The sequence below is a fragment of the Neophocaena asiaeorientalis genome, unplaced genomic scaffold (assembly GCF_003031525.2).
Source record: "Neophocaena asiaeorientalis asiaeorientalis breed wild unplaced genomic scaffold, Neophocaena_asiaeorientalis_V1.1 scaffold629, whole genome shotgun sequence".
Classification (NCBI taxonomy): Eukaryota; Metazoa; Chordata; class Mammalia; order Artiodactyla; family Phocoenidae; genus Neophocaena; species Neophocaena asiaeorientalis.
This window is the reverse complement of record NW_020175468.1, coordinates 2390997-2403694: the sequence shown is the minus strand read 5'-3', so window position 1 is coordinate 2403694 and position 12698 is coordinate 2390997. Positions and strand designations below refer to the sequence as shown.

Below are 12698 nucleotides of genomic sequence, written 5' to 3'. Positions count from 1 at the left end.
CCTTGATGGGGGGGGGGGGGGGGCTCTGACCCCTGACCTTGCCATAGCCTCCCGGCCCGCCCCGCAATGTGGCACCCGCTAGTCCTGTTGTTGCTGCTCCCCTCTGCCTCGGTGCCCCCCTCCACTGCAGCCGCGATCCGCGATGGTGACGCCCAGGAGAGCTCCTCGGGTTTTCTAGGTCTCCAGAGTCTACTCCAAGCCTTCACCCGGCTTCTCCTGAAAGTAAGCGCTGCCGTGTGTTGGGGAAAAGAAGAGGTACAGAGAAGAGGGACAGGGGCAGATGGTGACTGAGGGATGGAAGGGGTTCAGGGAGACAGTGGGAGACGGGTCGCGGCCAGATAGAAAGAAAGAGGAGTCAAGGGACAGAGAGAGCGTGCAACAGGGAGACCGAGAGATAAGAAGAGAGGGAGGGAGACAGGCAGGGAGACACACAGACAGGTGGAGAGAGGGATGGGGACAGAGAGACAGAAGACAGATGGAGGCAGGAATAGGAAAGTAATGGGACAGATGGGAAAAGGAGGTGACCTGGTTAGGCCCTAAGGGTCAGAGGATGGAGAGAGAAGGGGATCCTGCCAAGGATCCTGCCAAGATGTCCTGGGGAGTCCGGAGGTCCAGCAGCTCATCAATTCCTCCCCCAGCCCCAGGATGACCTGCTGCGGGGCATGGACAGCTTCTTCTCTGCTCCTATGGACTTCCGGGGCCTCCCTAGGAACTACCACCAAGAAGAGAACCAGAAGCACAGGCTGGGAAACAAAACTCTCTCCAGCCACCTCCAGATTGACAAGGTGCCTATGCCAGGAAGTCCCTCCTGGAGTCTCCCTAAGATCCCTCATGCTGCAGTATCTGTCAGGGAGGAGGGCATAGGAGGAAAGAAGTTTTTTCTTACTCTTCTTTGGGTCCTCACAGGTGACCAACAACAAGACAGGAGAGGTGCTGATCTCTGAGAAGGTGGTGGCATCCATCGAGCCAGGAGAGGGGAGCTTGCAGGGTGACTGGAAGGTTAGGACACGCCCCCAGCAAAGTGTCCAAGCCCAAACACTTTCTGTAGTTTAGGAGGAAAAGATGAATTGACTCTCCCACTCCCTCTGTGCTGGACACCCTCTCTCTGGGCCTCAGTTTTATCATCTGTCAAAAGGGACTAACCAGCTCTCAGAAATGAGGTTTACAACCTCAGAGTACATCCTTGCTTGCTTCAAACCCCAGAGGGTTTTGTAAGCCAGACAGTGCTTTTCATTCCAAGTGTTTGGTAAGATTCACCCTCGTAAACCTCAAAGTGTGTTTTGATCTCAAAGTGCTCTGCAAACCTCCAAGGATTTTTTAATCTATCCCAAAGTGCTTGGTAAACCTCTCCCTTGTAAACATCAAAATGTGATTTTTAATAATTCCTAAGTACTTTATGAACCCCAAATGCTCTGTGTATCTCACCTTCGTAAACCTCTAAGAGTGAGTCTAATCACAAAGTGCTTATTTTTTGATCCTAAAATGTTGTAAGAACACTCAAGTGCTTGGCAAACCCACATGGTTCTCCCACACACACTCCCAGTTTTTTATTTTAAAGATTTCAAATCTACAGAAAAGTTGCAAAAACAATAGTACCATAAACCTGTATCCACTTTTCCACAGAGCAGGGTTTCTCAACATCAGCACCATTGGCATTTGGGGCTGGATAATTTTTTGTTGTAGGGGGCTGTCCCGTGCCCTATACGATGTTTAGCAGCATCCCTGCCTCTACCCACTAGACGGAAGTAGCACCCACACCCACTCCAGTTGTGACAACCAAAAATGTCTCCAGACTTGGGTTGAAAACCACTGGCCTAGTTTCACCACTTGTTAACATTTTACCATACTGACTTTCTTTTTACTTTTTTATTTTTGAACCATATGACAGTAAATTATTGACATCATGACACTTCACCCCTAAATCCTTCAGCAGATATCTCCTAAGAATAACGCATTCGCTTGTGTGTTACCGTAGTCCCATTTTTACACCCAAGAAATCAGACTATTATTTCTGTATTAGTTTGCTAGGGCTGCCGTAATAAAGTCCCACAGATTGGGTGGCTTAAACAACAGACGTGTATTGTCTCACGGTTCTGGAGGCTAGATGTCCAAGATCAAGGTGTCAGCAGGGTTGGTTCCTTCAGAGGGCTGTTGGGGAAAATCTGTTCCATTCCTCTTCCCTAGCTTCTGGTGGTTTGCTGACAATTCTTTAGCATTCCTTGGCAGGTTGAGGCATCAGCCCCATCTCTGCCTTCATCTTTGCATGGGGTTCTCCCTATGTGCATTTCTATGTCCAGATTTCCCCTTTGCATAAGAACACCAGTCAGATTAGAGCCCACTCTAATGACCTCATCTTAACTAATGAAAACTACATAGTGACCCTATTTCCAAACGAGATTACATTCTGAGCTACTAGGGTCCTAATGGACCTCAACATATGAATTGGAGAGTGGGGGAGACACAATTCAACCTGTAACCATCTCCTATGGGGCTTCCCAAACCTCAACATACTGAAATGTAGACTCTTGATTCAGTAGGTCTGGATGGGGTAGGGCCCGCTCATTTGCATGTCTAACAAGCCCCCAAGTGATGCTGACGCTGCTGGTCCACAACCCTCACTTTGAGTAGCAAGGACCGAACAGACATTGAAATGTCCCTGCTGGACCAAAAGCTGTCCACAAGAGCTGATGTGATTGATGTTTGATCCAGGATTCAGTCAAGGGTCACGTGTTGCAACTGTAGTCATGATTCTTTAATCCCAAAGTGCTTTGTACATTTCAAACTGCTTTCTAAACCTCGGGGAATGCTTAATCCTAAAGTGCTTCTGAAACCTCCAAAATGTGTTTTCAAACCCAGAGTATTCTATAAACCTCAGAGTATTTTTAATTCTAAAGCGCTTATAAACCCGAGTGTTTTGTAAACTGCAGGGTGAGCTTTTAATTCCCAAAGCCCCCCATAGGTGGCAAAGTGAGTTGATTATGCCAGGGGAGCACCTTGAGGCTGTCACTTGGAGTTTGAGAGGGTCTCCTTGTCCCTCTTCACCAGGTACCCAAGATAGAGGAGAAGGAGGCCCTGGTGCCTGTCCCAAAGGCCGTGGACAGCTTCCACCTGGAACCCCACCCCCGAATGGCCTTCTGGATCATGAAGCTGCCACGGCGGAGGTCCCACCAGGATGCCCAGGAGAGCGACCACTGGCTCAGTGAGAAGCAACACCGCCTGCAGGCCATCCGGGATGGGCTCCGAGAGGGGACCCGCGAGGACGTCCTCGAACAGGGGACCCAGAGCTCCTCTCATGCCAGGCTGCCTGCCCGCAAGACCCACTTCCTGTATATCCTCAGGCCCTCCCAGCAGTTATAGTGGGGGGACCAGGGAACACCTGCATGTATCCCCCCACCAGACCCCACCCCAGGCACCATATGGAAATTAAACTTTTTCTTACATCCAGCAGCACTGTCTCCTTTGGATATCTGTCCTCAGGCCTCAGCCAGCCAAGCCATGGCAAGTCCCCCCAGCCTTAACCTTCAGCATGACATCTGGCTGAGATGTTAGTTCCTGCCAATGTCTCTGTGTTGTTTTCTCATTCAGACGCCATCTGTCTTCTGACTGAGCAACTCTGTGACCTCCAGCCCCATCAGTATCCTCAGTCCCCATCCCTGTCACCTCCAGCTCTGTCTGCCCTCCAGCTCCCAGCTCTTTCACTCGAGTCCTGTCTGTCCATTCTGCCCTTGCATTAGTTTCCTGTTACTGCCGCAAAAAATGACCGCTAATGTAGCAACTTAAAACAACACAAATGTATCCTCTCACTGGTCTATAGATCAGAAATCCAGGATGGCTGGGCTGGTCCTCTGTGCAGGTATCACAAGGGCAACATCAAGGTGTTAGCCAGCGGGGTTCTTACCTGGAGGCTCTGGGACAGCTCTGCTTGGAAGATCATTCAGGTTGTTGGCACAATCAAGTCCCTTGGGGTTGAACCGAGGTCCCTGCTTCCTTGCTGGCTGTCACCTGGGCCACCCACACTTAGTTCCTAGAGGTCTCTCTCCAGTTTTGCATGTGGATCCCATACTTCAAATCTCACGCGTGGAATCTCTCTGTATTTCCCTTCTGCCCCATCTCCCTTATGTGTTCCTCTTCCTCTTCCAGCAGGAGAGAGTTCTCTGCCTTGAAGGGCTCATGGAATTGGATTGAGCCCACCTGGACAACATATTAAACAGGTTCCATGAATTAGACAGGGGCCATCTTTGGGAGGCCATTATTCTGTCCAGACCCTGTCACCTCCAGCCCCCAAGTCTGTGTTTCCAGCCCCATCTCTGTTACATCCACCTGTCTCCATTCTCTCATCTTTGTCTTTTCATTCCCATTCATTCTCAATTTACATGCTGACTCCATCTCGAATTGCTCTGTGTCTCTCTCCCTTTGTCCCTCTGTCTGTCCCTCCATGAGCGTCACCTCAGACTCTAACTCTGCAAGCCAGGCCTGCTGCCTCAGCCAAACCTGGAAGCTCAGAGACCCTGTCTTGGGTGCCCTGCCACGGTGCCCCCATCTCCCATCCTCAGAGCACCCCCCTATTCCCTCCAAGACCCCTCTCTCAAGACCCACCTTTGATGGAGTTCCCTGGCGGTCCAGCAGTTAGGACTCCACACTTCCACTGCAGGGGGCACAGGTTCGATCCCTCACTGGGGAACTAGGATCCCGTACGCCATGCTGTGGGGGCAAAAACAAAAAATTGAGAACGCACATGAGGGTCTTCATGGTGCTGCGTCTTGTAGGGGTGCAGACACAACATGCACTTTCTCCCTCGAAGCCCGGGTTCAGGGTTGGATCACCCCACAGAGAGACTCAGCACATTCAGGAAACTAGCAATGTGTGGGCATAAATAAAAGAGAACTTCCTTTTGAAAAAAAATAGGTTTTTGATTATTCCAAATAAGCATCAATATGTCCTCATGGAGAATATCAGAACTTGACTGGCCTTTCCATACCTTCTCTCCCCACCCCCCCAGTCCCATTCACTTTCCCACCATTGACACTATTTCTTGTGTTTTTGGTAAGTGTATTAGTCGGCTAGGACTGCCATAAGAAAAACCACAGACTGGGTGACTTAAACAACAGAATTTTATTTTCTCACAGTTCTGGAGGTAGAAGTCTGAGATCAAGGTGTCGGCCAGTTAGGTGTCTTCTGAGGCCTCTCTCCCTGACTTACAGATGGCCATCTTTTCTTTGTGTCTTCACGTGGTCTTTTCTCATGCACGCACATGTCTGCGTCCAAATTTCCTCCTCTTGTAAGGACATCAGTCATACTGGATTAGGGCCCATCTTAGAGACCTCCTCTTAATTTAATAATCTCTTTGAAGATCTGTCTCCAAATATGATTGTATTCTGAAGTACCAGTGGGTAGGGCTTCAACATATGAATTTTTGGGAGGACACACATCAGCTTCTAACAGTACATATTCTTGCTAAATATGATCATTCCTTTTTATGCATGTATTTGTAATTTCCATAGGTGGTATTACACACGTCATTCTTATGGGGCTTTTTTTTTTTAGCATCTTCTTTAAGACTCCTCCATATCGCATTGGTACATCCAATATCCATCCAATCCACTGAATGAATCCAGTCTTCACCACATGTAACCTTTCCACACTCTCAGTGATGCACAACTGAGTTGCTTCTGACTTCTCACCATGACAAATAATGCTACAGTAGACATTAGTATATATGTCCCCCTGTGGTCCAGAAGGAGGGCAGGAGGGATCTGGGGAGCTATAACCAGAAAAGAATTGCTGGGTTGTAGGGGATGCATCTACCTATTTTGATTAGGTAAAACGTTCTGACAAGTCTACTCCCTCTAGCAGTCCATGGGGATTCCATAACCTTAACCACACCTGGCATCTGGGGAAATCGATGTTTCCCTGTCTGTAGATCAATAGAAGTATGCATCCATAGGTGATCCAGATACTGGCATTATCAGACACAGACCTTAAGGTAACTATGATTAATATGCTCCAAAAAATAGATGAAAAGATGGAGAATTTCATCAGAGAACCGGAACCTAAAAAGTGGGGGGGAGGAGATGGAATCCAGTGTAAATTTTAGAACTTATAAATAAATTAAAAATTCAGCAGATGGGTTTTACAGCAGATTAGACACAGTGGGAAAGAAGTCAGTAGAAATAGCCAGACTGAATCAGTGAAAAAGGATGGAAAATATACAAAAGACATATGAGACATACTGGTCATGGTGAAAAAGCCTTTCAAACATATACTGAAGTCCTAGAAGTAGAGAGAAAAGAGAAAGAGTACTAAGCAACATTTGAAGAGACACTAGCCAAGAATTTTACAAAGTTGATGAGACATCAACTCACAGATTCAAGCTTTAGGAACCCCAAGCAGAATAAACACCAAGAAACCACACTTAGGCATATCACATTAAAACCTATGAAAACCTAAAACAACAACAAATCTTGAAAGCAGCCAAAGGAAAAGGACACTTTACTTCAAAGAGGAAATAAGACAGACAGCTGACTTGTAAATAGGAAAAAAAAATGGAAGTCAGAAAACAATTCAATGACACAGTCAAAAGGCTGAAAGAAAGCCATCGTCAATCTAGAATATCATACCCAGTGAAAACATCCTTGAAAAGTAATGGCAAAGGGACTTCCCCGGTGGTCCAGTGGTAAAGAATCCACCTTCCAATGCAGGCAACACGGGTTCAATCCCTGGTTGGGGAACTAGGTTCCCACACGCTCCAGGGCAGCTAAGCCCACGCATCACAACTACTGAGCTCGCACGCCTCAATGAGAGAGCCCACACGCCACAACTAGGACTCAATGCAGCCAAAAAAAAAAAGTAACGGGAAAATAAAGACATTTTTTTCAGACAAACTGAAACGAAACATTTATCAGCAGCAGTCCTGCACAGAAAGAAATGCTAGAGTTTGTCAGGTAGGAGGAAATGCCTCCAGATGAAAGTTCAGTAATGAGGGGGGATATAAAGAACCCTGAGGTAAGTATGTGCCAAATCTAAATGAATACTGACTGCTTAGAACAATAACAATAATATCTTGTGGAATTTAAAATATATGCAGAATTAAAATGAACAACAGGGAATTCCTGTGGTTAGGACTCGGTGCTCTCACTGCCAAGGGCCCAGGTTCAATCCCCTGTCGGGGAACTAAGATCCCACAAGCTGCTCGGTGCAGCCAAAATAAATAAATTAATTAAATAAATAAAAGGCAAGACAACAGGCAGGAGGAGCTAAATGGAATTAAAGTGTCGTTAGGTCCTCACGTAGTCCAAGAAATGATAAAAGTACTAATTTAAAGTAGAACTCTAATAAGCCAAGGATGCCTATGGTAGTCTCTAGGAAAACCACCAAAAAAAGAATAAAAGAACATAGCCATAAACATAACAGAAGAAGAAGAATAAAACATAACAGAAGAGAAACAAAAAACTTGACTAATATAAAAGAAAGCCAGAAAAGAAGAGAATACACAGAACAGATTAGATGGGGGAAATATATAACAAATAGCAAAATGGTAGATCTAAAGAAAAATATCAGTATTACATTAAAACTAAATGGAACTTTATCAGAATTGTTCCGTTAAGACTCGTGCATTTTAACACATGTAAAGTTTACCTGAAAATAAGAAACGTTAAAAAAAATAAATAACAATATAAAGTGGGATGAGGGTACAGGTATAAATAAGAGAATGGCAGAATGCTGACCATTGTTAAAGCTGGGTGTTGGATACATGGGGCTTTGTTCTGCTCACTTTGTATATATTTGAGGTTTTTTCAAAATGAAGGGTTTTTTTTTAAGTAACTGGAACTAAATACTCCCAATAAAGGCAAAGATTTCCTGATCTACAACTATGCAACCGTATAGCTGAATTTCACAACAATTGAGCAAAAGAACCAGATCACAAAAGAGTACATACTATATGGTTCCACTTATACGGAGTATGAAAACAAGCAAAAGTAATCTATGCTGTTAGCAACAAGGGTAGGAGGTACCCTTGGGGAGACTGCTGGTGCTGTGTCTGGGTGGACAAGGGTCTAGAGTTATTAACTTTTGTCCTTCCTGGTAGAGAGGGGAGAGGGAACACCTTTACAAATTTATATCCATGGGGATTCCCTGGTGGTCCAGTGGTTAGGACTCCGACTTTCCACTGCAGGGGACATGGGTTCCATCCCTTGTCAGGGAACAAAGATCCCGCAAGCCACATGGTGCAGTCAAAAGACAAACAAACAAACAAAACAAATTTATATCCAGCTTTTAGGCAAATAGGGAAGGGCAAAGAGCTTTTCTTGTATCTGCTTCTTCTCAATTGTGTTCAGTTCAAAATGATCCTTATGCCATAGTTGGATATTTTGGGGTGGCATATTCTGCTACCCTTCACTGTATATAAGATTAATATACCCTAATCAATTATATTCCTAAACATTAGGAACACAAAGATTTTTAATGCAATTTTTAAAAATATGATTTGCATTAGCAAAACAAACAAAATACCTAGGAATAAACCTAACAAAAGATTTGCTAGATCTCTGACATACTGAGAGTAATTAAAGAAAATTCTGGATAAATAATTCATAGTAACAGTATACATAATTGCCAAAAAGCAGAAACAACCCAATGTCCATCGAGAGTAAAACGATTCAGTCGTAGCGTATTCATACAATGGAATATTACACAGCAGTGAAATAAATGACCTACTGCTCCATGATGAATTCTATAAATATAACATTGAGCAAAAGAGGCCATAATTCAAGGCGGTTACCTTTGGGGGGTAATGATTAAGAGGAAGTGTGAAGATTTCTGGGCTGCAGGCAATACTCTCTTTTTTTATATGGATGGTTTCATTAATGTATTACTCTATAAAAATTTAATTGAGGCATAACTTAAGATTTAGCACTTTATGTATAACTACATTATAAAATGGTTTTTTAATTATTTTAGGTTTTACAGAATTATTTTCCTCAAAAAAAGGAAAAAAACAAGAAATACTGAAGGAATAAAATGAAAGAATGAAATTATACTAATAAAGTTAACGATGTCCAACACTTACCAGCCAGGGCTAAGAAAACTCTAGGCAAACATTCTTATTGAACTCTCATAAGACCCCACAGGGTGGATATTACTTGTTCCCATTTTAGGGAAGAAGCTGAGAGGTTCAGAGAGGTGAAATCACTTGCCAAAGTCACAGAGCAATGGCACTAGGTTTGTCTGATTCCCTGTCTCACACTGTTAACCATTCACCACATCACCTGTCAGACAGGTTCTTTCCCAGGTCTTATAACAAGCTGCCACCTAATAGCCAAAATAATAACTATCAATTAACAAGGATTACCACCTTAAGTCCTCAAGGTAACCTAAGAATCAATTATTATCTCCATTTCTGGGAGGAAAACTGAGGCTCAGAGAGGGTAAGCCATTGTGCCAAGGTTACAGGTAGGAAGTGATGGAGCCAAAATTCAAACCCAAGAATGTCTGACTCCAGCCTTATCATCACTCTAACACTGACCAGTAGTTACCAGGCACGGATTCTGTCCCTTCATTCATTCACTCAACGAAAAATTTTGAGCGCCCACACTGGGCCAGCCATGTTCTAGTCCCCAAACAGTCTCCTGCTGGCTCAGAGCTCACATTCCAGTGAGGGGTGACAAAGACAGTACACAAATATAGAATATGTCACGTGGCGAGACGTGCCACGAGGACCAATAAAAAAGAGTAAGTAGAGAGATGGGGGGTCTGAATTACAGGCAGTGTGTCAGAGGAAAGCCTCTCTGAGGAAGTAACACTTGAATGAATAAGGATGGGATGAACGGAAGAATGCAAAATGATTCCTTTTCTGTGTCTAGGCTAGCAAAGAGGCCGAATGCGTGGGACATCTTTTACTCCTAATGCCCCTCCTTAGGAGTCAATTTGGGATATAATTCTTTTCCTCGCTCTAGCCAGAAAAGCTGAGGCTATTTTTCCTCCACTCTCTCCTAAAAGGAATGAATAAAACGGTTTGGGAAAGAATCCTTCGGGGACCTATTAATACATGGTGACTGGAGCCACAAAAAGGCACGGGAGTGGTGGGTGACTGGAGCCACAAAAAGGCACGGGAGTGGTGAGGCAGGACAGGGCAGGGCATCATTGTGACGGTGACCGGCAACCTGGCACGGAACAGAGGGCAAAAGGGGGACGGCTTGCTGACTGATAAGACGTCGGGGATGGACCAGGGGTCCCTCAGACTAACGCTCCCTTGCTTGAGCCCATTTCACCTAAGCTTGAGGGCGTAGATTCCATCGCAGGTGACGCAGCCCCCGCCGCCCTCTCCCGGCAGCTGTAGTCCCTTCACCCTTCGCCCGCTCGGCCAATACGCATGCGCCCGCTTCACGAGCCTGGTCGCGCGCCCCGGCAGCCCTACGCATGCGCGGCCTTACAGGTAACCGACTACACCCGCGCACGCCTGGCCCCCGTGTGCGCCTGCGTCGGGGGAGGAGCTCTGAGACGCCGCGCGCGCTCTCGATCCCACCCCGCCGCCTTTGCTTTTCCGGGCGGGCGCAACGCACGCGCCTCTCCTCAACGACGCAGGTGCCGTTTGTTTGTCGTTCGTGGCCCTCAGCTGTGTCCCTAGACTGGGACGTGGCCTCAGCTGCGCCCTGGCCGTGTCGAGGTTCCCCGGACCAGCCGAGTCAGAACCCCTCCTGAAATCCTGGCAGAGCCCCCAAATCCTAGGGGAGAGTCCCCAATATCAGGGCCTTCCAAGGCTTGTTAAAAGTCTTTTTGAAATCCTGACCAGATCCCCTCAGAAATACTGAAAGGAACCCCCCAGGAAATCTTGTAGATGACCCCTGAAATCCTGTCAGAATCTTCTAGAAATTCTGTCAGACTTCTCCCTCAGAGCCTGTCAGAGACACCCCCCCAACCCTGTTTCGCTCCTCCCAACTCCTATCAGAACCCTCCCCCCAAGTCCTGCCAGAGGTCCCCAGAAACCAAAAATCCTGTCAGATTCCCCTCCAAAATCCTGTTAGAGACGCCCTCCCCCGAAATCCGGAGACTCCCCAGAAATCCAGTCAGAGACCCCCTTGAAATCCCCACAATGCTTGCTTGGGTCCTCCTCCTGCTAGAATCTCCCCGTCAAAGACCCCTGAGGTCCACCAGAGCCTCCCTCGGTCCCTCACCAGGAGTGTGTCCCCCAAGCCCTGTCAGAGGCTCCCAGGGCCTGTCAGCACCCTCGCTCGCAGGGACCCTTCCCCACTCAGGGCCCACAGCCGTCACCCCCCTTCTGCACCCCCCCCAGCCTGGTCCACACTCTGGAAGGGTCTCTCTTGAAAGACCCCTTTTTCTAGGACCTTCTAAAAGCCACCAGGAAGTGTGCACTCCATAGCTGTGGACTCCCGTCTGGCACCAGGGAGAGCAGGGCGTGGGGAGTACTTGGTGAGGAAAGGGGGGGCTGAGTGGGTGGGGTGAGGACAGACAGGCCCCAGGTGACCATATGTTGACCATGTGCCCCAGTGTGCCCAGTTCAGCCTTATATGGGCACCATTGTCTGTTGTCATTATTCGTAGCTCCCCTTTCACTCTTGAAAGAGTCCTGGAGTTGGGACAGTAAGTCGTATGGTCAACCTGGGTATGATGGAAGCAGGACAGGGCACTGTCAGGGCACAAGGGAGGGAGTCCCTAACTGCTCTAGGCACTCAAGGAAGGCTCCCCAGAGGAGCTGCGAGTCTGGGCCTGGGAGGACCGTGGGAAGATGCTGAGTCTCTATATGGGCCGTGAGGGACCTGGAGGTCGGCCAGTGGAGAGCAAAGTGACAAGAGGAAGCCAGGAGTTTCAGGGACAACTCTGTGCCGAACCAGCCTGAGGGGCTGGACTTAGTCCTGAGGGCACTAGGGAGCCATGGGAGGGCTGGGAGCAGGAGAGAGGTGGGGATCAAACTCACAGGCGAAGCCAGCAGTTCCAAATACAAGCTGATAGGGCAAGAATGTCAGTAGCCCAGGGTGGTGTGAGAACCCAGGGACAGCCCCTCTTTCGGAAACGTTTTCTAGAGGAGGGGACATGGGAGCTGAGACAGGAAGGGCCAGTGAAGAGGATGTCCCAGGCAGAGACCTGGAGGTGGGAAGAACTGGCTCAGTTTGGGGAACAGCACACAGTTCAGAGTTGCTGGAGCAGCAAGTGGGATTTGGGGTCAGGGAGACAGGTGGGATCAGGCCATGAAGGGCCTTCGATATCAAGTCCAAGGTCTAGGCTTTGTCCACGGGGTGCTTGGGCGCTGTGGAAAGACATTGAGCAGGGGAGGGGCGGGTAGCTCTGGGGCCCTGTGAGGATGGGTTGGGGCGGGAGACTGGAGTCAGGAGGCTGGGTCAAGGGCCCAGGGGGAGAGGCTGAGGCCTGACGTGGGGCCATAGGGAAGGAGAGGAGGGGTCAGGGGAGAGTCACTGGGCAGGAGGGACAGGGCTGGGGAACTTGACAAACTGCGAGGAGGAGGGATGGCAGGAAGGAGTGACCCTACCCCCTTTGATCTCTGCCGCCCACTGCTTGGGCCCCCCATTTTCCCAGCTCACACCTCCAGTCCATAAAACAGGTCTGAGTGGGAGCTGCACTGGTCCAGGCAGGGGTAGGCAAACTGGTTCTGAGAATCCAGAGCGGCGTGGCGCACAGGTGGGGCAGGGCAGGTCTCCATCCACGGGTGGCTGGTCTGAGGAGGTC

General features: G+C 47.9%; 1 protein-coding gene across 3 annotated transcripts in view; it reads left to right on the top strand.

Annotated features, from left to right (window-relative positions):
* The window catches only part of DKKL1 (dickkopf like acrosomal protein 1), a 4254-nt gene extending 807 nt beyond the window's left edge, over window positions 1-3447 (top strand). Inside the window, exons 1-4 of one of the 3 annotated variants that reach the window (XM_024768593.1) lie at window positions 22-222; window positions 639-785; window positions 907-999; window positions 3046-3447. In XM_024768593.1, coding sequence (XP_024624361.1) covers window positions 67-222; window positions 639-785; window positions 907-999; window positions 3046-3357 — 708 coding nt within the window. In that variant the 5' untranslated portion in view covers window positions 22-66 and the 3' untranslated portion in view covers window positions 3358-3447. Of the gene's footprint in view, window positions 1-21; window positions 223-638; window positions 786-906; window positions 1000-3045 lie in introns of those variants that run through there. The other 2 variants (XM_024768594.1, XM_024768595.1) reach the window with 2 other exon arrangements.
* Window positions 3448-12698: the final 9251 nt, after the last annotated feature.